Source organism: Coregonus clupeaformis, chromosome 13 (genome assembly GCF_020615455.1).
Source record: "Coregonus clupeaformis isolate EN_2021a chromosome 13, ASM2061545v1, whole genome shotgun sequence".
NCBI lineage: Eukaryota > Metazoa > Chordata > Actinopteri > Salmoniformes > Salmonidae > Coregonus > Coregonus clupeaformis.
This window is the reverse complement of record NC_059204.1, coordinates 34,725,834-34,753,080: the sequence shown is the minus strand read 5'-3', so window position 1 is coordinate 34,753,080 and position 27,247 is coordinate 34,725,834. Positions and strand designations below refer to the sequence as shown.

Here is a 27,247-nt window from a genome sequence, read left to right as displayed (position 1 = left end):
AACGACAAAACTAGTTGCGCTGATTGGCTAGCTCTCCGCCTGTCCCTTTGTCTGCCTTCTCCGTTTGTTCTATCCCCCATTTCCCTATTCACCGACTCAAACGCTAGTGCTATTAGCCTGCTGGAAATCTGCCTGTCTTGGCATTATAGGGGCCTTGTTGTATTTTGTCAGGCAACCCAACTTTAATACAGAGTCACTTAGTCTTCATAAAAGGAGTCGATTAAGGTAAGCTTGTCAGCGTGTGGTTGAATTTATGCAATAATATCATCCATCTTGAAAATAATGAATTATGATTTAGTGTGTTCGTGTGTGCCCGTCAATCTCTGATTCTTTCCAGTATATGAAAAAAAAGAGTCAGTCATTCAGGGTAAAAAATGAGGGTCAGTCATTGCTGATGTTAAATATTGGTATAGTGCTCCAAAACATTTCATTTTTAAATGATAAAATAGGCACATGCTATCTGCTGTATTAAGAAAACTATAAAATAATTTGTGTTTGGGAATAATCTGGTTATTGAACCACTGAGAAATATTGACCAAATTTGTAGCCTATAGAATCAGTTTTCAATAAACTATTGTAAAATCCCCACCAAATTATAACCAACAATTTTGTTGACGTAAATAGGGTATGGATGGAAATGTAGGGTATGGCGACATATCGGTGACACCAAAAACAACTAGGTTGCCCTCTTCTGGCCAGTGTAAAACTGATTGATGATTGATGGGAGTGTCTATGGCTAATTCGTTTCTGCTCTCACGGTAAGAAAAGTAGAGCTGTATTTGAAAGGGACAGATTTAATGTGAATTTATTTTACAAATGCAAATGTTATTTTTTTCTGATATATTGGCACTCAGTGCTGGCAATGAAATATTAGCATTAGTACATTTTTCAGTATTTGGGTCCGTTTTACAGTAGTTATTTCTGGAATAGCAACAAATGTGATCACAAATTATCCTTTGAAACATACTCAGGGTTGAGATTGAGAAGCCGCTATAAGAACAGCAATACATAGAGCCACAAAGAAACCCACATAAAATGTGGATCTACTATATTTGCAATGGTTATTAAAATTATGTTCTGGATTTTACCAGACATAACCTGCCATGTCAATCTTTTGAAGTTCAAATAAATGTGGAATTGAAATGAGAATGACCAGGGTTTGGAACAAGTGACAAATACATGTATCAAATATCAAAGTTATCCTGGGCAGATGCCCTGAGTGAAGCTCTATAATATAAAATGGCCCATCCTTTCCCACTGATCTCTCAGAGAACAAAGTGGACCTCAGAATAGACACATGCATGCGACCCCTCGGCTCAATCCAGTGGAAATTATGTGTTAATTACAATGCAATTACCAACACTTAGGGCCTCTCTCCCTGAAGTGTGCGTGTGTGTTGAGAGGGGGCCGCGGCTGACCCCTGTATGCTAAGTGACCTCACACTCATCATTGTGTGTGCCTTATTTGTGTGTCAGTTCGCAGGTGCAGGATGTACAGCTTCATGGGCGGAGGGCTGTTCTGTGCAGGCGTGGGGAACATCCTCCTGATTGTTTCCACGGCAACCGATTATTGGATGCAGTACCGGCACTCCAACAACTACATGCATCAGGGCCTGTGGCGGTACTGCATGCCGGGGAAATGCTTCACACACAACGACAGCATTGGTGAGGAATACAGCCAGTGCACAAAATGCTGTCATAACACTGTCATAACACCCAACACATGTCATAGCAAGCCATAAATGTTATATGAGCAGTGCTATTTCCATGTTATGTGCCATGTCAGTGGTATGGCTTATGAATCACGATATGATGTGATGGGAGCTATACCAATCACACCACAGCTTGTTGATTTTGGCAGGAAAGCGTCATTATCCTTGTCACAGCATGAGCATCAAGGCTTTCCATAACAAGATTCATATTTGCCAAGCACAGTCCAAACGTGTCATCAATATGGGTAGTTTCAGGTCAGAACAGGCCAGGGTCAGTCTCTCTTGTACCCTGACAACTCCTGTTAACCTTTGACCCCCTACAGCCCACTTGGACGCCACCCGAGCACTCATGATCCTCTCCCTCCTGGCCTGTTTCATTGGAATCATCATCGGCATCATGGCCTTCATCCACTCCTCGTTCTTTGACAGGTTTGACAAAACCTTTGCTGCAAGCATATTGTTCTTCATCTCATGTAAGTTGGGTTCATTTACTATTTTACACTTATTTTACACATTTTACATAGGGCGTTTTCACATATGAAATGATGTACTATGGTTTGGTTTCCTGGAGCGTTTTTGTGGGAATACTACAGAATACATTTTGCTTTCACAAGACCTGAAATAACCGTTTCAGGGTGCGATTAGCAAGACGCACATTCTACATGAAGTTAGCGAGCTAGCTTGTTTACAATGGGCAAAAAAGTTCCATGCGATCCGCGCTACCGCGTCACAATACCTGGTGCTCTGGTCCTGGATCTTGGACCCACTACTCACGTAGGTCCAGGATTCGTGTCAGCCAGGGTTTGTTTGAGTTTCACACATGCTTTATAGCACGGATCAGGGTACCAAACGCTGCGGGATCATAAGGGGATATGTGAAAGTGCCCATACTGTTTGGTTTTCTTTCCATGTCAAATGTTGTAACTGTATGAGAAGTGATATAAGGTTGTTATCCTTATTTGTTTGATGCTTTTAGTTCAAACTCAAAGATTTTGTCGGTCGAATGGTGTGTAATTGTTTTTATGAACCACATGGTTTTTGAAGAATATAACTTAAACACACCAGGCAAAATTTGGCATAGGATATCATAATGAAATAATTGCAGTGGCGAACCTAGCTTTGGGGCACAACATCAGGAGTCTGTGTATTTGTTGGACTCTCTGAGTTGTTCATCGTTCTGGTGGTTGGTGACAGAACATATGTATAATCTCTAGGAACTCTACTTACCAGACGTAAAGTGAAATGTGTCCCTCACTATCAAATAAACGACAGAATCCAACTTTTGTCCGAACTACACCATATTCCCGCCGAGTTAGACAGCGGGCTGCCATTAGACCACGCACTTCACGCGAGACTTCCTACCACGAAATCTACCACTGTTTACACAGCAGGAATATGGTGCGGTTTGGACAAAAGTTGGATTCTGACATTTATTTGATAGCAAGGGACACATTTCACTTTAAGTATGGTAAGTAGAGTTCCTAGAGATTCTACATATGCTTTTGTTATGGTATGGTTATTCTCCGTCGCCAACCACCAGAACGATGCACAACTCAGGGAGTCCAACCAATACACAGACTCCCAATGTTGTGTCCCAAAGCTATGGCAAATCGGGACTATAAGACCTACACCTTCAGAAGGAACAAAAATCTTCCAATACATTGATTAAACTCAAAAATCAAGAAAATAACAGAAAACATAGCATCACTTAATGCACCCAACATTATATACTCTGTAATCGGACCATTCTAGTTCAAGTGACGGAGGAGCAATGCTTCATTTATGAATGAATCAAACAGGCCTGGCCGCGCTTCGGGCTGCCGCACACAGAGAGACAGAATCAGCATGGACACAACATGTGGCATAGCATAAAATAATGCTACCAGCAAAACAAAAAACACACTGTTTAGACAACCTATGGTAGCCTAACACCAATATCACCAATAGCAACAACAACAGTGTCACGTCAAAGGTGACAGGCTCATGGCACTGAAAAAACAGTGACCGTAATACTTGTGCACTCCATGGCGCTGAAGGAGAAAGTTTAGGTCAAACACATAGACGCGGTTGATAGACAGGCAGCAGCAGTCACACAGCATCAAATAATGTTACAGAATAAGCAGCCCATTCACTCCAGTAGTCCCCATGAAATCAGAACAATACAAAAGCACAACCATTTCATTTCCAAAATGAAATTAACAAAGCAGTTATTACTTCCCATTGCAAATATATTTTATCACGTTCATCACACTAACCGTGATCTAACATTTATATGCAACAATGTTTCACAGTCATTATTTTCAATGAGATAGCTAACAGCAAGCAAGCTGCAACAAAAAGAACAGTGCCATTCACCAGAATATCATTTGTAAACGAAGTTTGAAAGTTAATCCTGAAAAGGGTGATACTAACAAATTAGCAACAACATCCAAATTGAAGTTGATAACAGCTGCTACAGCCTCAGTTGCCATTGTCACACAAGATACAGTGGGGGAAAAAAGTATTTAGTCAGCCACCAATTGTGCAAGTTCTCCCACTTAAAAAGATGAGAGAGGCCTGTAATTTTCATCATGGGTACACGTCAATTATGACAGACAAATTGAGCATTTTTTTCCAGAAAATCACATTGTAGGATTTTTAATGAATTTATTTGCAAATTATGGTGGAAAATAAGTATTTGGTCACCTACAAACAAGCAAGATTTCTGGCTCTCACAGACCTGTAACTTATTCTTTAAGAGGCTCCTCTGTTCTCCACTCGTTACCTGTATTAATGGCACCTGTTTGAACTTGTTATCAGTATAAAAGACACCTGTCCACAACCTCAAACAGTCACACTCCAAACTCCATTATGGCCAAGACCAAAGAGCTGTCAAAGGACACCAGAAACAAAATTGTAGACCTGCCCCAGGCTGGGAAGACTGAATCTGCAATAGATAAGCAGCTTGGTTTGAAGAAATCAACTGTGGGAGCAATTATTAGGAAATGGAAGACATACAAGACCACTGATAATCTCCCTCGATCTGGGGCTCCACGCAATATCTCACCCCGTGGGGTCAAAATGATCACAAGAACGGTGAGCAAAAATCCCAGAACCACACGGGGGGACCTAGTGAATGACCTGCAGAGAGCTGGGACCAAAGTAACAACGCCTACCATCAGTAACACACTACGCCGCCAGGGACTCAAATCCTGCAGTGCCAGACGTGTCCCCCTGCTTAAGCCAGTACATGTCCAGGCCCATCTGAAGTTTGCTAGAGTGCATTTGGATGATCCAGAAGAGGATTGGGAGAATGTCATATGGTCAGATGAAACCAAAATATAACTTTTTGGTAAAAACTCAACTCGTCGTGTTTGGAGGACAAAGAATGCTGAGTTGCATCCAAAGAACACCATACCTACTGTAAAGCATGGGGGTGGAAACATCATGCTTTGGGGCTGTTTTTCTGCAAAGGGACCAGGACGACTGATCCGTGTAAAGGAAAGAATGAATGGGGCCATGTATTGTGAGATTTTGAGTGAAAACCTCCTTCCATCAGCAAGGGCATTGAAGATGAAACGTGGCTGGGTCTTTCAGCATGACAATGATCCCAAACACACCGCCCGGGCAACGAAGGAGTGGCTTCGTAAGAAGCATTTCAAGGTCCTGGAGTGGCCTAGCCAGTCTCCAGATCTCAACCCCATAGAAAATCTTTGGAGGGAGTTGAAAGTCCGTGTTGCCCAGCGACAGCCCCAAAACATCACTGCTCTAGAGGAGATCTGCATGGAGGAATGGGCCAAAATACCAGCAACAGTGTGTGAAAACCTTGTGAAGACTTACAGAAAACGTTTGACCTGTGTCGTTGCCAACAAAGGGTATATAACAAAGTATTGAGAAACTTTTGTTATTGACCAAATACTTATTTTCCACCATAATTTGCAAATAAATTCATTAAAAATCCTACAATGTGATTTTCTGGAGAAAAACAATCTAATTTTCTCTGTCATAGTTGACGTGTACCTATGATGAAAATTACAGGCCTCTCTCATCTTTTTAAGTGGGAGAACTTGCACAATTGGTGGCTGACTAAATACTTTTTTTCCCTACTGTAGCTAACATTACTAGTGTTAGCATGGGAAACTTACTGCTTGGCCACTGATTATTTGCTCTTGTGCCCTCAGTAGTGATGTGTGGAGAAAGCCTAGACACCTCACCTTTCTTTAAACGGTCCCACCGTCACTCCAAAATCCTGCTCTAATATAGTTGAATGGCAGAGGCCTTCTGTCCAGATTCTGAAGGCCTACCCAATGGCTGACTGAGCTAGCTAGATTTTTCTACCCAGAGACCACCAAAGAAAAATCCTGATTGGATATTTTTTTCTCTTCAGTATTAACCCTTCTCTATCCAACACAAACTCAAGAGATGAACGCAGAAGATGCTACAATTATTGTAAAGATGAAAAAGAAATTAAAACTACATTTAATTTAAAAAATATATATGTTTTTATAAATCCTTAGGCCTTCTCTGAAGGCCCTCACAGTTCCCCACTGTATAATTGTCTAATTGAAATCTGGTTCTGGTTGAAGCAAGGTCAGATTCTCAAATTATAACTATAACTGGCTAGATTTCCATCCAAATGTTGACAGATTTTCATGCGACTTTTCTAAAATCCGTATAAAAACAATTTGCTCATTTTCCCACCAGATATGTGTTTCCATCAAATTGACTTGTTGCAGATAAAAGGCTATGCGTGATGACATGGTGAACATAAAAATTACTTTTGCGGTTAAATTCCCATGTGCCAAATAAAAAATACAAGTTAAATGGGTTTCCATCACATTTTCTACTGATGGTTTTGGCAACAGCTCACAGATACAGTGCGGGTACAGCCTATACATGATGAGATTATTATGGACAAAAGAGCAAGATCATTTTTATTTGTCAAATGGCAGCCAAGCATTATCATCATGTCACCAGAATAAGACCCTCAATATTTATTGTAAAGGAGCATCAAACTCATCACCATGCACTTTCACCACCCTGTGAAGTTCATCATAACTTATTTCATATGTAGCCTAATAAACTGCATGCTTTCCCGAGTCATAATGGGAGGACCACACAACATATCATTGCATGACTCCAAGTTTACTTTGATATGATGGTTATTAGGCCTATATCAATATTTGTGCATAAATCAATTTCCACCACCATTTTTCGCATTAATTTATTTTATCAACAAAAAGATCCCACCCTGTGTAGCATATTTTGTTTGTCAACATTTGGAAAGTTTACCAACAAATGTGCTTTTTCCATCAGGCCTGTCATTACATTTGTTATCCGACATGTAGCCTACTTTACTCGCATAAAAGCTTGGATGGAAACCTGGTTACTGACTATAAAAAGTGCTATTTTGGTTGTTATCTGGGTAGTTTGGTCCACTATGCAGAATCTCATGAATTATGTATAAAAAATTAATAAACACATTTTTCTGTGTTTCAATGTATTTCCAGGGACTTTAAATATTGTAATATTGTTTACATTTTTGCATGTGTCTGCCCTTGTGTTTGGCACTTTCAACATGAACCTGAAACAATACTAGAAAATAAGATCTTAGTTCCATCTTATTATTGACTAAATCTAGCCTATGGTTTACTAATTAGACATACAAAAGGAAATCAGACACTCCCCAACAGCAAACGGTTCACTAAATGAGTGTGCATAATTGTGTATCAGTGTTGAAATTGATCAGTATCCACTGACATCACAATTTGACAGATTTACATGTTAAAACCTAAAGCATAAAACTCTTAAGACTTTTAAGAATCAAAGAAATGCCAAAACATGGATGCCATCGTTAAATGATGTGATGTTGCAGTAAGTAGTTTGCTCTCCTCTTTCTCTCCAGGCTTTTTCGTGTTGCTAGCAATGGCAGTGTACACTGGCCTGACGATTCATTACTATGGTAAACGCTATGGCAACTGGAGGTTTTCCTGGTCCTACATCATCGGCTGGGTGTCAGTGGTGCTAAACTTATTTTCAGGTAAAACCAAGACAACACTCCCCACATAACATTTAATTGTGAACAAATGTTTTATTTAAGCAAATATATTATTAATACTCCATGGTTAATCCAAGGCCGGTATTCACAAAATGTCTTAGAGCAGAGGACTGATGATCTAGGATCAGTTTTGTCTTTTAATCATAATGAATAAGAGGAGGGGGACCAGATCCTAAAATCAGCACTCCTATCCTGAATGGCTTTGTGAATATGGAATAAGGAGTATTATAAAGGAACATTATATATGCATTATATTTATTTAACGGTTATTCAGCCAGGTAAGTCATGAGAACAAATGTGTACCAATTCAATTATGAATATGTACAGTCATGGTCAAAAGTTCTTCACAAAGTTTGCTGCTTCAGTGTTATGAGATATTTTTGTCAGATGTTACTATGGTATACTGAAGTATAATTACAAGCATTCCATAAGTGTCAAAGGCTTTTATTGACAATTACATTAAGTTTATACAAAGAGTCAATATTTGCAGTGTTGACCCTTCTTTTTCAAGACCTCTGCAATCTGCCCTGGCATGCTGTCAATTAACTTCTGGGCCACATCCTGACTGATGGCAGCCAATTCTTGCATAATCAATGCTTGGAGTTTGTTAGAATTTGTGGGTTTTTGTTTGTCCACCCGCCTCTTGAGGATTGACCACAAGTTCTCAATGGGATTAAGGTCTGAGGAGTTTCCTGGCGAGTGAGCCCACTCCCTTGGCTGAGAAGCAGCCCCACACATGAATGGTCTCAGGATGCTTTACTGTTGGCATGACACAGGACTGATGGTAGCGCTCACCTTATCTTCTCCGGACAAGCTTTTTTCTGGATGCCCCAAACAATCGGAAAGGGGATTCATCAGAGAAAATGACTTTACCCCAGTCCTCAGCAGTCCAATCCCTGTACCCTTTGCACAATATCAGTCTGTCCCTGATGTTTTTCCTGGAGAGAAGTGGCTTCCTCGCTGCCCTTCTTGACACCAGGCCATCCTCCAAAAGTATTTGCCTCACTGTGTGTGCAGATGCACTCACACCTGCCTACTGCCATTCCTGAGCAAGCTCTGCACTGGTGGTGCCCCGATCCCGCAGCTGAATCAACTTTAGGAGACGGTCCTGGCGCTTGCTGGACTTTCCTGGGTGCCCTGAAGCATTCTTCTCAACAATTGAACCTCTCTCCTTGAAGTTCTTGATGATCCGATAAATGGTTGATTTAGTTGCAATTTTACTAGCAGCAATATCCTTGCCTGTGAAGCCCTTTTTGTGCAAAGCAATGATGACGGCACGTGTTTCCTTGCAGGTAACCATGGTTAACAGAGGAAGAAAAATGATTTCAAGCACCACCCTCCTTTTAAAGCTTCCAGTCTGTTATTCTAACTCAATCAGCATGACAGAGTGATCTCCAGCCTTGTCCTCGTCAACACTCTCACCTGTGTTAACGAGAGAATCACTGACATGATGTCAGCTGGTCCTTTTGTGGCAGGCCTGAAATGCAGTGGAAATGTTTTTTGGGGGATTAAGTTCATTTTCATGGCAAAGAGGGACTTTGCAATTAATTGCAATTAATCTGATCACTCTTCACAACATTCTGGAGTATATGCAAATTGCCATCATAAAAACTGAGGCAGCAGACTTTGTGAAAATTAATATTTGTGTCATTCTCAAACATTTTGACCATAACTGTACAGCTCTTAACTACTTGAACAAGCAACAATCTCCTTTCTTGGAATATAGAATTTTGGATGGTCGCTGAATTGTGTTTTATATCAATTTGGTCTACATGCACTTCAGTGTGTGTGTGTGTGTGTGTGTGTGTGTGTGTGTGTGTGTGTGTGTGTGTGTGTGTGCCTGCATGCGTGTGTGTGTGTGTGTGTGTACGAGAACATGATGTCTTTGTCTTTTTTTTAAAGGTATATTCTATATGTGTGCCTATCGGATGCACGAATGCCCCAGAAACTCAAACTCTCACTAGAAGACTTCCGAAATTATATGTCTTATATTGAGAGCCACTTGTGGCTGTTCACTGAATTTGAGAGTCAAGATGGATCGACCCACTATTTACTTTTGGAACATGGATTATAGGATTTTAAATGATCTGAATAAAGGACGTTGGGGATAAACATGTCTCCTTTTTAATTATTAAATGATTGTTCTTTTATATTTGTACGTGCCCATTTTTACACGTCAGAAATATTGACAATTTTGACTCTACAGGTCTGATATGGTATATACATTATCTGCAATGCAGACAAACTAACACAGATCTGGTCAAGTAAAATGATCCAAGTACTTAAAATAAAATGTAATAGATGCAGAAATATACTGTCTCCTGTATACAAGCTAGTTACACTTTAGCAGAGTTGGGCAGGCTTTAAGAAATTATAGAACACATCTGTCCAGGGTCAGGCTACAGCAGAAAAGCAAAGTCGTTTTCAAGTGAGTATCTTCTGGATTATTTTAGTAATAGTTTTATAGCATGTAAGGGGATGCACAGTAAGCTGCTATGTTGAACACATAGGCTATTATTACATAGGCTGTCATAAAAAATAATAAAAATAATATGTTTGGATCATACAACAATGTTTTGGTCCTGTGGCAAGCATTCTTGTACAACATGATGGATGATATGCTGTCCAGACTAACTGGATTGGTTAAGTGGAAGACCCCGATAAACCTATTGCATGCAAGATGATAATCTGGTGCAGGGTAAACATATTTGCCAAACATATTGTGTGTGGAATTTGTGTCACGATTTCACTTCGATTGATTAAACATCGACTGAAGTTAATTGATGGTAGTCAGAAATGTTTAGGCCACCATTTCCCGAACTCTGGGGCCCCCAAGGGGCGCACATTTTGTTTTTTGCCCCCCTATCACTACATAGCTGTTTCAAAAAGTAAAAGCTAGATGTGTTGAATATTTGAATCTGCTGTGCAGTGCTAGGGCAAAAACTGAAATGTGCACCCCTTGGGGTCCCCATGACAGAGTGTGGGAAACTCTGGTTTAGGCCTATAGGACAATGTTTTGCGATAAAGGTGTTGGAAAAAAGTATGCATGTTTAAATTAATATGACATTGTCCTGCTGTGTTTCACAATCATTCATCATGTTACATATCAATTGATGCCAAAAAGTCAGTGAAACCTAATTATGTAATAAAGCCTGTCCTCCACGCGCCCGCGCCACTGGTACATGATGGTAAGCCCCGACGCAAAACAAAGACGAATCTCAAAACAATATAAAGCTTATTTGCACTTAATTTGATTTATCTTGTTACCAGATCAATAAATATTGTAACACTGCAAAAAAAATAATAATAATCCAGACGACGTCTCTGAAGCTAATCGATGTATTACCAAATAGAATGCTGCAAGCCTCTTATCGAACGAAATATGCCACTTAAAGGCGCTTTATGGTCAATCCACTATCTACATTGGCCGTGCAGCGTTTACGGTGATAAGGCCTCTGCAGAAATCAGGGCATTCATACTTCTTGGGCTTTGTGAAGCAGCGCAGAGCTGTGGGGAAGGAACTTGTCAAGGAAGTGAGTTTGTGTTTATACAGGACCTCCCGTGGCCCCACCTACCGTCAACCAATCATGTCAATGCGGAACTATACGGAGCCCTCCGCAATTTGGGAGGCGCACAGCATTGCCATAGGAAGCTCAATTTGGCCTCTGCGTGCCACCGGAGGCTCCGAAAATCCGTCACACCATCCATACAGCGCCTCCGACCACATTTTCAGATCAAGCATAAATTGGCTCTTAGGAGTGATGCAATGTCTCCCAGGCACCACAATTTACTTGATGAAATGGCTGTTAAAAGCCGATTAACCCCACCTTGAGAATAGAACGGATCTTATTGACTGTCCGTGCAAAGACGATTTCATCACCATTTGTTCATTTACCCTACTTTCTAATTTTCCTCTAAAACCAACTAGTTACCCTGATGTTCCTTTAAGAAGAATTGAGGAGGCGCACTTGCATCTCAGATGTCTTCTCAATTGAGTCCATGATTTAGCAGGAAAAACGTCGAATACTACTATGCTTTGCAATTATTATTATTAAAAAATGTTCAGCAAGATCATTTGTTCTATAGGTAGCCTTCTTCAGATATGTCAAAAATAGGCCTCAAGAGGATTACCGAAGCCCTTCAAGTCATGTCATATAAGTTCATTCATTCAACTGTCGAATTGTGTAGTTGCCATAAAAGTATATGATGTTTGGACTCTGTGCTTTGAGAGAGAAACAAACAAACGAAAACAGTACCTCAAGCTGTCACATTTCCAAGTTCATTAAACTTGCGCTAAATGACATTTGGAGTCATTTGCAAGGTGCACATCCATTTTCCTTATACACGCTCATGCATATGGAGGACATGTTTAAATTTTGGCGCAGTAATGCAATTTCGTGAGTAATTGAATCCAGTAATTAATTTGTTCTGCCTACCTGATCAAATGGAAATCCTGTCCTCGCGCCCAAGAATTACTACTTCCGCTCTAACATCTCCCCTAATTGCCTAATAGTATTGCAGCGAAAATTCTGCCTGCGTTAAGACACTTTCACATTAGCCAGCGTGATTGGAAATGTGATGACAACACGATATCAACAAATTAAGGCTTCCGTTGCCTAAATGTCGCAGGAGCACCACTTGTACTTTCACAGATTTTAATACCAACAATTACAGCCAATTTAGGGCCGAATTATATCCCCCGCCTCAGCGATCCGCTCAAAATGACTAACTAAGAAAATATAGTATAGGAAACTGACTAGCCTAGGGATCACTACAACAGGTTACTGTTGCACAAAAAAATAAGTAATGCCATTTAGATCAGTAAATGTTCGTTTTCTGTCGTCTATTTGGGAATGCCAGCAGCAATCCCACAGATGTTAGGAGTCATTAAAAAAGTTTAAGATAGGCTACATGTAGAAAGTGAAACGTTGTGTTGCCTAGTAATGGTGTATGCCTTGTTATAAACGGTTTATGTTAATAAATAGGCTATAAATTGCATAACAAGTTATGTGACATAAATAATAGTTTAATGGCTTAAAAAAGTAGGATATATGTTTCTAATCTAATTTTACTGGAAAAGGGATGAATGAAAGCAAGTTTGACTGAGGCGCGGGAACAACTGCAGGCCTCTGGTGGGAAGGCTGTTTCAGCACCATGGCGAGCGACCCTCCCTCTCCGTCGTCACCATGATTAATCCATACAAAACTAATTCCATGCTCCGCCCCACTGGCGTGCTATTGGCTGATTACAAATCAATTTCACAATTTACCACAGTCGCTCCCCTTGGATAAATAGTAGGCTAATCTACCTCCCACTGGCACTGAATAAATAGTAGGCTAATCTACCTGGCACCACTCACTGGCTGCCACACAGACGAAAATTCTAGCGTTTGAGACTGAGGAGACTGAGGAGACGGGGAAGAAGTTTAGTGCTACCCTTCCCTGGTTTGTTAGGGTGCACATAGCATCAAAACCATACGGACTCAATTTTGAAAGTGTTTTCAGAGATATAAGATGAATCTGAACTACACATCCCCAGTGCCTCAGATGCCAGCCCAGAGGTCAACGTCGTTCTTCATCGAAGATATTTTACTACACAAACCCAAGCCCCTGAGAGAGGTCTTCCACTCGCCGTTCTCAAGCTCTCTGGCGTCCCGAATGCCTCTCCTAGAATATGGATACCCACTGATGCCCACTCCGATACTAGCGCATCACCCGCACCATCCTCTACAAAAGCTGGACCATCACCAGTATTTCTTTACGTCTGGTAAGTCAAGGAAGGCACTGGACTGGTAAATGCATTCATGATGCTAAGGCAGTCAGAGAGTGCAATGACAGTTAAGACATTAACGTTGACATTCCATTAGGCCTATAATGATTTAATAATGTTGTTGCATGTATAATTTCAATTTTAGTAGCCTATTAAACCTAATAGCATGACAAAACGATGGAATTGTCTCGGGCGTTTTACAACAGGTGCATGGGCCTTTTCGCGAGTAAACGTTGGTGGAAAAAACGTTTTCGAATAAATCCAACTCAATCAAAACAAAAACAATTTATACTCCATTATATAATGGTGGGCTAATTATAACGAGGACTAAAGTAATATTCTAACTGTGTGAAGAAATTGCATGAAGTAAAACGCTTTAAAGGTTGATTTAAATAGGCGTATTGATTTGCACACAGGTCTAGAGTTTGACATTTAATTTAACTTAGAAAATGTATCTGTTAATATCATTTTAAATGTTGTGTTGAATTCAATTTTGAGTGCAATATTTATTTCACAGGGATGCAAATGCCGGCTTTATTTCAGCATCATCCAGAGATACCGGGCAAGCATTGCAGACGCAGGAAGGCGAGAACGGTTTTCTCGGATTCTCAACTATCTGGGCTGGAAAAGAGATTTGAGATACAACGGTACCTATCCACGCCAGAACGAGTGGAGTTGGCAACAGCGTTAAGTCTCTCGGAAACCCAGGTAAGAAAACTAACATCACACAATCAACATAGCCTTAGGGATGCTCGCATTGTGCTGCAAAGCAAGTTTATGAAATATTCCACCTTTGTCACACAGGTGAAAACATGGTTTCAAAACAGAAGGATGAAGCATAAAAAGCAACTGAGGAAAACACAAGACGACCAGAAACATCCGAATGATTTAGATAGATCCATGGATAACGCAAGTGAGAGTGAACTCAACGAAAAGAATACAGGTGACGTTAACAGTGGAATCGACCCGGACTCATACATTTTAGAGGAAAATGAGGATGATGTTGATATCGAGGATGACATATGCTCGCCAAAACCTTCACTATAGTGGAAGTGGCAAGTTGTTTTAAAAACAAATAACCATGACCCGCTGTAAATGTAAATATTGAATTGTGTCTTTTCCATATTAAATTATATATTGTTTTTTAAAACAAATCAATGACAATAATGCAAAGTAGTATTTATTCAAAGTGTATGCGTAATATGTCACTACACATTCATTTTAGGCTCTGTCTATATTTATGTTTTCCGTGACTGTAAAATGCATCATATCAAACAACTGTACATACAAAATATAATCTGAAGCAATGTTCATTATTAGGATGTTATTATTAATATTATTATTATTATGACTATTATTATCTTCGAATCAAAAGTCAAACAAAAACCAGACATCTTCATTTTAAGATGTTTTTTTTGTGTGAATGTTTAAAGCCACAAGTTGAATATTTTGCGAGAAAATCTTTGAGAAACATTTGTATATTCCTACTTTGATAAACAAAATCTCAATTTCAGCATGTCACATTATTAACATTTATTTTTGCACTTTCGTTCAGGTAGCTTAATCGAAATATGTTGCAGAATATGCCCTTTGAAGTGTTATTGCTTTGCTATTAAAACGTGCATGATAACCATAACTAATTGTTTAGCCTGTACCATTTATCGTGTATATTTGTTGGTTTTATTATTAGGCTAAGGGATTGCAGTTTCATTTTCCTCTAAACTTGGATGAATTGACCAATGTTTCAATTTAATGCCAGTTAATACTTTAGTATTAGTTCGTTATTAATCAATATTTATATCTTTATAGGACACTGGAGATGTAAGTAAAACATATATTTTTGTTTTATTCAAACAGTTTTATAGGAATACTCATAGGTAACTCATAATTATTTTTCGAAAGTAGGCCTAAGCCTACTTTTGAAAAGCAATTTTAGCAAATGTACTTCAATAATAATAGCATCTTCATTATAATTAATTATGGTTATAATAATATTTTTAAGTAGCCTATTATTTTGCATAGGCCTATCCACATTCATACCTTAGGCTTACAGAAAATGCCCCGTCCGTATCTAGAGTAGAGGTCAGTTGTAATAGCTTTTTATTAACACAACCCACCTGTTGAAAAACCCATAGCCACTTAGCTGTGGAGTTAATGTGAATCGGAGGCTGTCTGTTTAAATTGCTCATGCTGTTGTAAACCGTCGACGCCTTGGTAGGTGGAACCCCGCTGAGTGAGGAATACAAGAAAGACTTCACCATACTAAAACAAATAGTTGTTACATGCAACTTGGAGGTAGGTATTCATAAACATTCTCATGACTTTTATTCAACTTGAGTTATTCTGCCACTGGGTCACCAAATGTCTTAGAAAGAGCAGAAAGAAGAGAGTGCACCACTGACTCAAGCAGCCGACTCAAAACAACATAGGCCCCTCACAAATTGCGTTCAATGCTAAGCTAAATGGGGACATTTGGACAGATATTTAAGTCTAAAATGTGTGCATAATGTTGTTGACATTAAAAGTAAACCAATCGTTGGTCTTTGCCTCTCCGTGGTAGAATTTGAATCGAAAGTTCTAGCCTAAAGGAATTAATCGCTGGCATAGTAAAATAGGCTACCAGCCCCAACCAAACTAAATTTGACACCCATGTCAACTGATTTGTTCAGAGAATTTAATACATATTTAACGAATGTTGTAAAACAGAAAACATTTCTGGAAGTATGGAAAGAATGCAGGACAAAATAAAGTAATTCAGTATAGCCTAGAAATTCAGTCAGCTCTTGCAACACAACTGCCACAACTGCCACACCTGAAAACAATATGCATTGATTATTTAAATATTCTCCACCTGTGCCAATCAGCCAACACTTAATTGCTTGGCCAATCAACAGAGACATTAACAGAAAAGGATTTGGACAAATGGCAGCAAAGGGAATTGATAGCCCTTCAGTGTATAATGAATGATACATGGAGATGTTAGTAATAATAATAATTAATTTAAACACAACAGTAAATGTTGGGAGTTTAAATTACAACATTGAAAACAGTGTCCATGTCTTGGTGAAAGTAACTCCTTCTTAACACACACATTTGTAATTTTCTCTGAATAGGATCAAAATCAGTTAGTACACATTCTTAAAAGATACTCACATTAGATAATATTCACTAGTGGCATGCAAACACACACATTTGACATTTGAGAAACATGGATGAACATCTAATTCTGATATGAGACTGTGAGAGTTGGTAGTAGCACTACCCTTTAGGCCTACAGGTGAGTAAGTATGCCAATTTCTTCTGCAATGGCAATGAGTGGTAAAACAAGGGCAGATTTTGTTTAAGTATCATCTCTAGTAGAAAAATACTTTCTTATTCATTTTCCTTTTAGATAATGGGTATTCACCTTTTGCTTTTAACCCCCGAGAAACATAAACACCCAAACACCAAAGGGTTGGAGAAACACGCACGCACACACACACACACACACACACACCAACCAAGGAGTTGGAAGCCAGGGTCTGCCTTGGTGCGCCCCTGGAGCAGATTATGGGTTCAGATTTCCTATCAGACTTGGGATTCGACCCTGCAACCCTTCGGTTCCTGGCCCACCTCTCTAACCTCTAGGCGACCTGGCACTTTCCATGTGGGCCACTTCATCTGGAATGCCCTTTAAAAGCATGCACGATGGTGTACTCACACACACAGGCCAAAATCATCAATACCAGCTATTGTTGAACTTACTGAGTCATTTAAATGTGCACCAGGAGGCAGCTCTCCATTAATTTGGAAGGTTTAAATTAACAGGCACATCCAAACAGGATATGCAGCACTCTCCCACCCTTTGAAAAGCAATTCATGTCGTTTTCAAAACATAATGCGGATTGACTGAGAAAATAAAAAGCGTTGAAGAGAATAGGCCGTGCAGAAGGTGATCAATTAAAAGATTAAGCGTTTTGCAACACATGGATGCATCTGCATTTGGACCTAATAGTGGTGCCATCAGCTAATTTTCAGGGGCATGCCGCCTACTCACATCAAAGTGTGCACGTCTGCCCCGGCTATTCCAATCGTCAGAAAGGGATGCTAATTTAGCCCCCTTCATGTGTGGTGGTGAGAGACTCCTTCAATTAACTAGATTTCTATGGCAAAAGAGGGGTGGGGGGAAAGATGCAAAGAGAGTTGGTCTGGATAGGCAGTTTTTCTCATTAATTCAAAAGGTCCCGTATTTATTATTACCCCCACGCATCTGAGGCTTTAACACTAAAAACACAGTGCATCAAAGACGCCATGATGGGTTAAATAGAAATAATAATTAATTAAAATATTACATAGGAGTAAATAGCTCTTTGATAATGATCTGACGGTTCTATTAAAGAAATGGGGATGCTTGAGACTTTGTTTTATTGGGGGGTGATTTTCACTTTAAACTACAGAGAACTAGTTTACAGGCTCTAATCAGGTGGCCTTCAAAGGGTAATCTTTGTTTGACCCATTTGTATCTGTGAAGTAGAGACTGGGGGATACAGGGGGAAACTAATCAGGCATGGAACAAAAAGAGCAGATTATTTCAGATTAACAGCAGCAACCAGGTGCATGAGAGGGTGAAAGGGGACAAATTGGAAATGTGGATAAAATGCCAAAGTGTGAATTACCAACTCGTAACCCCCAAAAATGAGACAATACAGCAGAGTACCGAAAGCTTTTTGATTTAATAATGTATTGTTGAATTTACAGAGGATGTTTCAATGTCAAGAGCTATCAAAACAACAGAGAACAGGCATAGTACACTGTAGTGTTTCCAAAAAGTGTTATTTGTCATTAGGACAACAATTTGACCATTAGGTCTCTACCAATGGTCTACCCACAGTATTTTTACTCAGTTGCCTACTCCTTGTCATCAAACAACCTACACACAGCTTTAGAAGGTGTACATGTTCTCTCAGATTGTAGTATTGTACTATTATGTGTGGTATTGTACTACAACAACAAACCATATGTGTTATGCCTGAATTGACTTGAGCAGCTGTACTGTATTAGACATTTTCAGGTCATGTGCACTCAGGTCATGACTCATGAGCAATTGTAAGGCAAATAATTTTACCAGAGACATATTCAAGGAATTGAGGAATCATTATCAATAGCCAGAGCATGATTTATCTGAAATGTGTACAAACCATTTGCATATTATTCAAACATCAATATATTACATTACAGTACCATGTTTTCCTATAGTATAAGTTACGGTATGGTACTGTATAAGTACCATGTTTACCTATGGTTTAAGTGCATCAAATCATATGAAAAAACACGCAAGCTATGTTTAACAGCATCATTAGTCGTAAAAAAACGTTCATACAGTAAATGCTTATGTCATCAACCACATACAGACAGGCTACTCTGTAACACGCCAAACTGCAGTTATAGACACAAGCATTAATGAACGATTGCTGCACTAATTCCCTGCTTATTCCTCCATATTGTCTATATAGTCCATATGCTGCGTTTCTTCAAAAGTCGAACGGCCATATCAGCTGTAAGGGGAAACCTCTTGTTGGGTGACTCCAGTGTGCTGTAAAGTGACTGAGCCGGTGCAGTGTCAGATGGCATGCACCACCTTGAAGCGGGCCACAGTCTGTTTCTCCTGCTCGTGCCGTTTCCTCAGGGCCTCCAGTGTGGCCAGCTGGGATAGGTCGAGGCCCTCCAGGAGGCAAGTGTTGCCCCTAAGGGCCCCCTGGGCCATCTCTGGCTCTCTGGTCTTGGGCTGCTGGGCCTGGGTCGCCACCTTGGGCCTCAGGATGCTCCTGGCGTACTCCAGGGCCTGAAATCCAATGGAAATAAAGGTAACATTTTATGTAACACTGCCAGGTATAATGATGATGCCTTATAATACTGTTATAATGCATTGTAAGACTTTCTATGAACATGCTCTTATAATTTCCCATATCATCCCTCCTGACTAAATCACAGCCACCTTGAGTCAATAGAACATTTGCTATAAAGACATAAGATAACATAAAGACTCACGCTTACAAGTAATAAACAAGTAATAAAGCATTATACCTGTAGGATTTAAATAAAGTTTTACATAAATAAAGTTTGGAGATGGAGGGGAAGGTATAACTGCAAGAACTGGGGAAAAAAACTATGCTTTCAAATGGCCGATTGAACTTGAGGATCCAACTTTGTAACAAAATGTTGATGTGTCTTTAATTGATCTCAAACTCGCCATCAAGTGACATTTCAGTGCATGGGGATTCATTTGTTATCTGTAAATAACAAAAATGGCGACTGGAAGTGCAATACAGACAATGAGCCTATTGTTTTCCAGAGGATGCAGTAATTGTCTCCTATTATCTGAGAGACAAAGACACCACATTGTGTGATGGAGCTGACAGATAATGATGGACAAATTGACTGAAGAAACCGGAAGGAGATGGATGCACTTGAAGCGATGTACTCTCTCTCTCAATCTTTTTTCTCTCTCTTCTTTATCGCCATTTTTCCACCTCTATCTGACTCTCTCCCTCTCCCTCTCTCTGATTTTCTCTCTGATTCTCTTTCTCTTTCTGTTTCTGATTCTCTCTCAGTCTCTCTCTCTGTTACCTTCCTCCTGGGAACCATGTTGTCCTTGTTGTTGCTGCCCACTGGGTTCCTGGCGGCTGGCAGAAAGGGAATCCTACTTATCTTCTTGTTCTGCTCGCGGATCACATTTGAATACAGCTTCTGTCGTCTCATTTTCTCGGCCTGGGCCACGTTGTGAATGAACAGAGAAAGAAAGAGAGGGAGTAGATGGGGAGATTACAAAAGAGTGGGTTTAATTAACTGGGCCATTTCTCCCTTAAGGCCCTATTCGCTTTGTGTATACCTCGGCGGAGCCTCTCCACACCGCCCAACAAAACCAAATACAACAAACCATTCAGCAGGCCTATCAACATTTACACATATCATTCACTAATAGGGCCAACCCTAGAGACAGAGACGGCCTCAATCTAGTGCAAATTGGCCATACATGCTCACTTTTTACTCTCAGGGATTAACAAAAGATACATCAGACCCCAAATACCATTCAACCTTCCAGGGCTACTCTCATTTGCTTTGTGAATCCAATTGAATCTGTTCAGAACGAGACAAGTCTTTAATGAGAAACAGTGACAGAGGGGCGGGATATAATGGAAGCACAAAGAGGCTATTGAAGATCATCAGCCGAATAAAATGAACCGGGTAAATGGATTTATGAAGCATCTAATCATTACCGTTGTCTGTTTTAGACCTACATTCCTTTTATTTTTTTAAAACAAACACTTAAAAAAAAGTTCAGATTTAAGATTGCTGAATAAAGTAAAGCATAGGGTACAGAATTGCTGGAAGCCATAGGAGTATATTATTCATTTGGTATGACGACTGGTTTTAGGTAGGCAGAGGCACTTACTGTAATTTTTGTGGTGGTGTAATCAGGCCCAAGGCCTCCAAGATTCACATCCTGCTTCAGCTGCTTGTAGTCCTTCAGCGTGTAGGCCTAGGACAATACACACACACACGCTAAATATTACTAGAGAATACTTATTATAAAGGCATGTAATGACATACACACACATTAAACTTGATACGGAAATTATGCCTACCTAAGTACAGAAATATCTATATTTTGCCTTTACACAGGTTGTTGCTAAGTGCCTGTATGTTTGGGTCTTTTGGTATTAAGGAGTGTTTGTATTGCACCCTAGGGAGTGGAGTCCCAGGGACAGGTTGACAGAGAGATGCTCTCTCTTCTAAGCGCCTTAATCCGCAATGTATTTCTGAGGTGCACTCGAGCAGCAATCCACAAGCTGCCCCGGACAATAGTGGACTAATCATTCCAGATCGGACTGGCTCCTTTTAGGGGCTTAGGCCACTTTGGAATTAGCCATTGGTCATGGACACTGTGAGATGGCTTCTTGTTTAGTTTTTTCTTCCTTTTCAACCCCCTCCCATCTGCTTTCACTTTTTCTGATACACTCCACATTGGGGTGTTTTACAAATCTACCATGTAATCTTGTCAGACATGATGGCGAACATGGCAAAGTGAGGATACAGGAAGAGGAAAGGAGCAGGGGGAGAGGCTAGTGGGGATACAGGGAGAGGAAAGGGGCATGGCAGAGGCTAGTGGGGATACAGGGAGAGGAAATGGGAAGGGAGAGAGGCTAGTTGGAATACAGGGAGAGGAAAGGGGCAGGGGGAAAGGCTAGTGGGGATACAGGTAGAGGAAAGGGGCAGAGGGAGAGGCTAGTGGGGATACAGGGAGAGGAAAGGGGCAGGGGGAGAGGCTAGTGGGGATACAGGGAGAGGAAAGGGCAGGGGGAGAGGCTAGTGGGGATACAGGGAGAGGAAAGGGGCAGGGGGAGAGGCTAGTGGGGATACAGGGAGAGGAAAGGGGCAGGAGGAGAGGCTAGTGGGGATACAGGGTGAGGAAAGGGGTAGGGGGAGAGGCTAGTGGGGATACAGGGAGAGGAAAGGGGCAGGGGGAGAGGCTAGTGGGGATACAGGGAGAGGAACTAAAAAAAATATTGGACGATCTGTTCTTTCGACCAATCGTTTGGTCAAATTTTTAAACGTGTATTTTTCCATATACAGTGGGGAGAACAAGTATTTGATACACTGCCGATTTTGCAGGTTTTCCTACTTACAAAGCATGTAGAGGTCTGTAATTTTTATCATAGGTACACTTCAACTGTGAGAGACGGAATCTAAAACAAAAATCCAGAAAATCACATTGTATGATTTTTAAGTAATTAATTTGCATTTTATTGCATGATATAAGTATTTGATCACCTACCAACCAGTAAGAATTCCGGCTCTCACAGACCTGTTAGTTTTTCTTTAAGAAGCCCTCCTGTTCTCCACTCATTACCTGTATTAACTGCACCTGTTTGAACAGGTTACCTGTATAAAAGACACCTGTCCACACACTCAATCAAACAGACTCCAACCTCTCCACAATGGCCAAGACCAGAGAGCTGTGTAAGGACATCAGAGATAAAATTGTAGACCTGCACAAGGCTGGGATGGGCTACAGGACAATAGGCAAGCAGCTTGGTGAGAAGGCAACAACTGTTGGCGCAATTATTAGAAAATGGAAGAAGTTCAAGATGACGGTCAATCACCCTCGGTCTGGGGCTCCATGCAAGATCTCACCTCGTGGGGCATCAATGATCATGAGGAAGGTGAGGGATCAGCCCAGAACTACACGGCAGGACCTGGTCAATGACCTGAAGAGAGCTGGGACCACAGTCTCAAAGAAAACCATTAGTAACACACTACGCCGTCATGGATTAAAATCCTGCAGCGCACGCAAGGTCCCCCTGCTCAAGCCAGCGCATGTCCAGGCCCGTCTGAAGTTTGCCAATGACCATCTGGATGATCCAGAGGAGGAATGGGAGAAGGTCATGTGGTCTGATGAGACAAAAATTGAGCTTTTTGGTCTAAACTCCACTCGCCGTGTTTGGAGGAAGCAGAAGGATGAGTACAACCCCAAGAACACCATCCCAACCGTGAAGCATGGAGGTGTAAACATCATTCTTTGGGGATGCTTTTCTGCAAAGGGGACAGGACGACTGCACCGTATTGAGGGGAGGATGGATGGGGCCATGTATTGCGAGATCTTGGCCAACAACCTCCTTCCCTCAGTAAGAGAATTGAAGATGGGTCGTGGCTGGGTCTTCCAGCATGACAACGACCCGAAACACACAGCCAGTGCAACTAAGGACTGGCTCCGTAAGAAGCATCTCAAGGTCCTGGAGTGGCCTAGCCAGTCTCCAGACCTGAACCCAATAGAAAATCTTTGGAGGGAGCTGAAAGTCCGTATTGCCCAGCGACAGCCCCGAAACCTGAAGGATCTGGAGAAGGTCTGTATGGAGGAGTGGGCCAAAATCCCTGCTGCAGTGTGTGCAAACCTGGTCAAGACCTACAGGAAACGTATGATCTCTGTAATTGCAAACAAAGGTTTCTGTACCAAATATTAAGTTCTGCTTTTCTGATGTATCAAATACTTATGTCATGCAATAAAATGCAAATTAATTACTTAAAAATCATACAATATGATTTTCTGGATTTTTGTTTTAGATTCCGTCTCTCACAGTTGAAGTGTACCTATGATAAAAATTACAGACCTCTACATGCTTTGTAAATAGGAAAACCTGCAAAATCGGCAGTGTATCAAATACTTGTTCTCCCCACTTTATGTGTTTTAAACAAATCAACTATATGCACTGAGCTTGTCTGATGCTTTAAGCGCTCTGTTTGATGAATTAATGAAGACACACAAATTACTAGAGGGAGTCCGACTGCAATTTATTTGATTGTGCCGGGCTCAGACTTGCTGCGCAGTGTAAAAACAAAAATGACAGCGAGTGCCTGTGTGACTAGCACCCGTTGTCTCTCTCTCCTCCCTGCTGCAGTGACCACCACAGAACATCAACAGTGTTTATCGCGCTGTCGGTGTTGCTGAAGCTGCAACATAATTACAGCCATTTCTGACTGAAAAGTTTTCTTACCGAAATCCTGCATTTGTTGAGGAAAAACATTCCCTATTCCCTCAACCCTTGCTCTCTTTACGTGAGACATGTATGCATCGCATGCACAAGACCAATAGGGCATGACCTATAGAATTTCATAATCACATTAATAAATTGGTTATAACAAACTCCAAACACCTTTACCTCCCGGTTGCTCAGGAGGTAAAGGGGAAGTCAGATGTGTGGAATAAATGTGACTAGTTGTGGAAAATACTGGAGATCAAGAAAAATAAGGTAAGGAGAAAGCACTGTGTGCATATTATGTGTGCCAAACAGGTGCTGTATACAGTCGTGGTCAAAAGTTTTGAGAATTACACAAATATTAATTTTTACAAAGTCTGCTGCCTCAGTTTTTATGATGGCAATTTGCATATACTCCAGATTGTTATGAAGAGTGATCAGATTAATTGCAATTAATTGCAAAGTCCCTCTTTGCCATGAAAATGAACTTAATCCCAAAAAAACATTTCCACTGCATTTCAGCCCCGCCACAAAAGGACCAGCTGACATCATGTCAGTGATTCTCTCGTTAACACAGGTGAGAGTGTTGACGAGGACAAGGCTGGAGATCACTCTGTCATGCTGATTGAGTTAGAATAACAGACTGGAAGCATATTATGTAATTGTCAATAAAAGCCTTTGACACTTATGGAATGCTTGTAATTATACTTCAGTATACCATAGTAACATCTGACAAAAATATCTAAAAACACTGAAGCAGCAAACTTGGTGAAGACCAATACTTGTGTCATTCTCAAAACGTTTGACCACGACTGTAGATTACAATATAATTATTCTGACCGTTTGGAACAATGTAAACAAAAATAAATTAAAAGCGTACCAAAGAGTCTGTTGTAACGTTTTTATTTTTATTTTTATTATAAAGCCTTTATTACAGCAATGACTAAAAACAGTCGCATGCATTCGTGAATGCAATTTACAAAATGGAACGGTTTATTTATTGTTTACGCTAATTATTCAAGGGTCGCTTTGTTATTTATTTTAAAACTAAAATGCTTGATTGCATTTCAAATCATGAATGACTCGTATGCTGTGTGATGACATGAACGAATTAATGATTGATTGGTACAGTAGCCTATATAAGTATTGAAATATAGGCCTAAATAAGTTACGGTATTAAGACTAAACAGGGTGCGCTCTTAGGTCTACAGCTCGATGGTAGTTATAGGCCTAAGCCTACTAATAATAATGACATTACTTATTATTATAATGGTGATCATAATAATAATAGTAGAAAAAGGATGGTTATTATTATTATTAATATTATTTTTTCTGACAATTTGGAACAGTGAAAACAACACGAAATAAATCATAAGTAATACCAGAGAGGCTGTTCTAACAAAACAAAAGTGGAAAGCTTTTATTACAGCATAGCAAAGATTAAAACAGCCAAATTTGCGAAATTGTTTATCCGACATGTTGTGTTGCATGAGGCTTGGTCCTCACAGAATCAGTAGGCTATTCAACAAACACTCAAACAGGCAACACAAGCAGGATCTGTCTTATTTCTGTAGATATATATGGTTGATTTATAAAGCCAGGCACATTTAACAGTTAAGCTATTGATTATAGACCTAATTAAGTTGGGGTTTCCTCTTTCCCCACTTTTCTTAGACATTTAAGGCAAGGGCTGTTTTCTCGTCTCCTAATGCTGCTGCTGCCTCCGCCGCATTGTTCTCAACACCAATATGCTGGTTAACTTTGCTATTATGCACATAGCAACATGGTCTAGGAAAAGGCGCCAATTCAACAGCGCACTGATGTTTCAGAACCGTGGACAGCTACCGCTATCAAATGCGGGAGAAAGAGCTTTTGTTATGCAAACAAAATAAAAACCCACACCAAACTTAAAGACAGGAAACAAACCAAAAAGGTGGAGCAAAACAAAATCAGAGAAATCAGATAAAGGATTGTTTGTCTAGAAATCTAAATAGGGAGCGCCAACTAAAGGTGTTAACCCTCCGCATCTATCAAGACAACTGGAGCACTGGACCAGCCACTCTTAAATACCACCTGGGCCAGCACAGGTGAAACACCTTCCCACTAACGAGATGGCAACCAGCACAGGTGTAACACATACTAACTAACGAGGTGACACCAATTGGTGCGCCCTACGTGCTAATGAGCTATACGTGCTAAAGTCCAACCTCAAAACATGGAAAAACCAAAGCCGGTGTTACAGGCTTGGGTATTTCCATGTTTTGAGGTTGGACTTTAGCACTTATAGATGCGGAGGGTTAACACCTTTAGTTGGCTCTCCCTATTTAGTTTTCTAGACAAACAATCCTTTATATGATTTCTCTGATTTCGTTTTGCTGCACCTTTTTGGTTTGCTTCCTGTCTTTAAATTTGGTATTGGGCTTTCCTCGGACTCTTGAGGAAGCTAATAGTCAACGGTGACAACAGTGGCCACAGGCAGAACATCACTACCGGTTTCCACCGACTTCGTCACCCAATCGTAGCGGGTGAAGTATGGTTTCAACATGTTAACATGTCACAGCCTGGTTTTTCTTCTGCGCACCGGTGTGGCGATGATGTAACCCATATTACAAATTTTTTTCACTATGGGGTAAGGGCCTGAAAAGTGAGCCTGCAACGGTGACCCTAGAACGGGCAACAAAACCAGGACTTGGTCACCCACATCGAAAGTGCGGTTTCAGGCATTCCAATCGTACCAAACGTTCATTTTCGTTTGCGCCCTCTACAGATTTTCATTGGCAAACTGTATTAAAAAGCGCTAACGTGCTCCAACAGATTTGTTTTTAAGGTGTCGCACTGCAACAACCACTTTCTCAGCAAACTCAAACGACCTCTGACATGATGTCCAAACAGCACAAGAGGGACCCCTTCATCCCAGTCTTTCTCAAACTCAAAGCAGTAAGCTCTCAACATAGACTTCAAAGTCTGATAAATTCTCTCAAGAGCACCTTGAGACTGGGTGGTAGGCACTAGAGGGGCAATGGGTTACACCCAAATGTTGTAGCATTTGCTGGAATACCTTTGACATGAAATTCGACCCTTGGTCTGACTGCACTGCCTGCGGAAGCCAAACGTTGAAAACATTTCACCAGGGCCTTAACAATACCAGGAGCTGTGATTTTCCTCAGTAGAATGGACTCAGGGAAACGAGTGGCAGCACACATGATGGTTAAGAGAA

The 27,247-nt window shown here is 40.6% G+C and overlaps 3 protein-coding genes across 5 annotated transcripts in view; 2 read left to right on the top strand and 1 right to left on the bottom strand.

The window, feature by feature from the left end:
• The first annotated feature begins 85 nt into the window (after positions 1–85).
• LOC121579307 (lens fiber membrane intrinsic protein-like) lies at positions 86–9,848 on the top strand. The gene is made up of 5 exons (XM_041893786.1): positions 86–225; positions 1,476–1,664; positions 2,035–2,184; positions 7,595–7,729; positions 9,650–9,848. The coding sequence occupies exons 2-5, from the start codon at positions 1,490–1,492 to the stop codon at positions 9,709–9,711; spliced, it is 522 nt and encodes a 173-aa protein (XP_041749720.1). The 5' UTR covers positions 86–225; positions 1,476–1,489; the 3' UTR covers positions 9,712–9,848.
• A 3,239-nt stretch (positions 9,849–13,087) lies between these two features.
• LOC121579306 (brain-specific homeobox protein homolog) lies at positions 13,088–15,133 on the top strand. The gene is made up of 3 exons (XM_041893785.2): positions 13,088–13,513; positions 14,034–14,224; positions 14,321–15,133. The coding sequence occupies exons 1-3, from the start codon at positions 13,261–13,263 to the stop codon at positions 14,561–14,563; spliced, it is 687 nt and encodes a 228-aa protein (XP_041749719.1). The 5' UTR covers positions 13,088–13,260; the 3' UTR covers positions 14,564–15,133.
• A 3,076-nt stretch (positions 15,134–18,209) lies between these two features.
• jhy (junctional cadherin complex regulator) overlaps positions 18,210–27,247 on the bottom strand; it is a 51,017-nt gene continuing 41,979 nt past the window's right edge. For all 3 annotated transcript variants that reach the window (XM_045224343.1, XM_041893782.1, XM_045224344.1), the window contains exons 6-8: positions 20,949–21,035; positions 20,123–20,263; positions 18,210–19,337 (exon numbers count right to left, since the gene is read on the bottom strand). In XM_045224343.1, the coding sequence (XP_045080278.1) occupies positions 19,116–19,337; positions 20,123–20,263; positions 20,949–21,035 (450 nt within the window). In that variant the 3' untranslated portion in view covers positions 18,210–19,115. The remainder of the gene's footprint in view (positions 19,338–20,122; positions 20,264–20,948; positions 21,036–27,247) is intronic.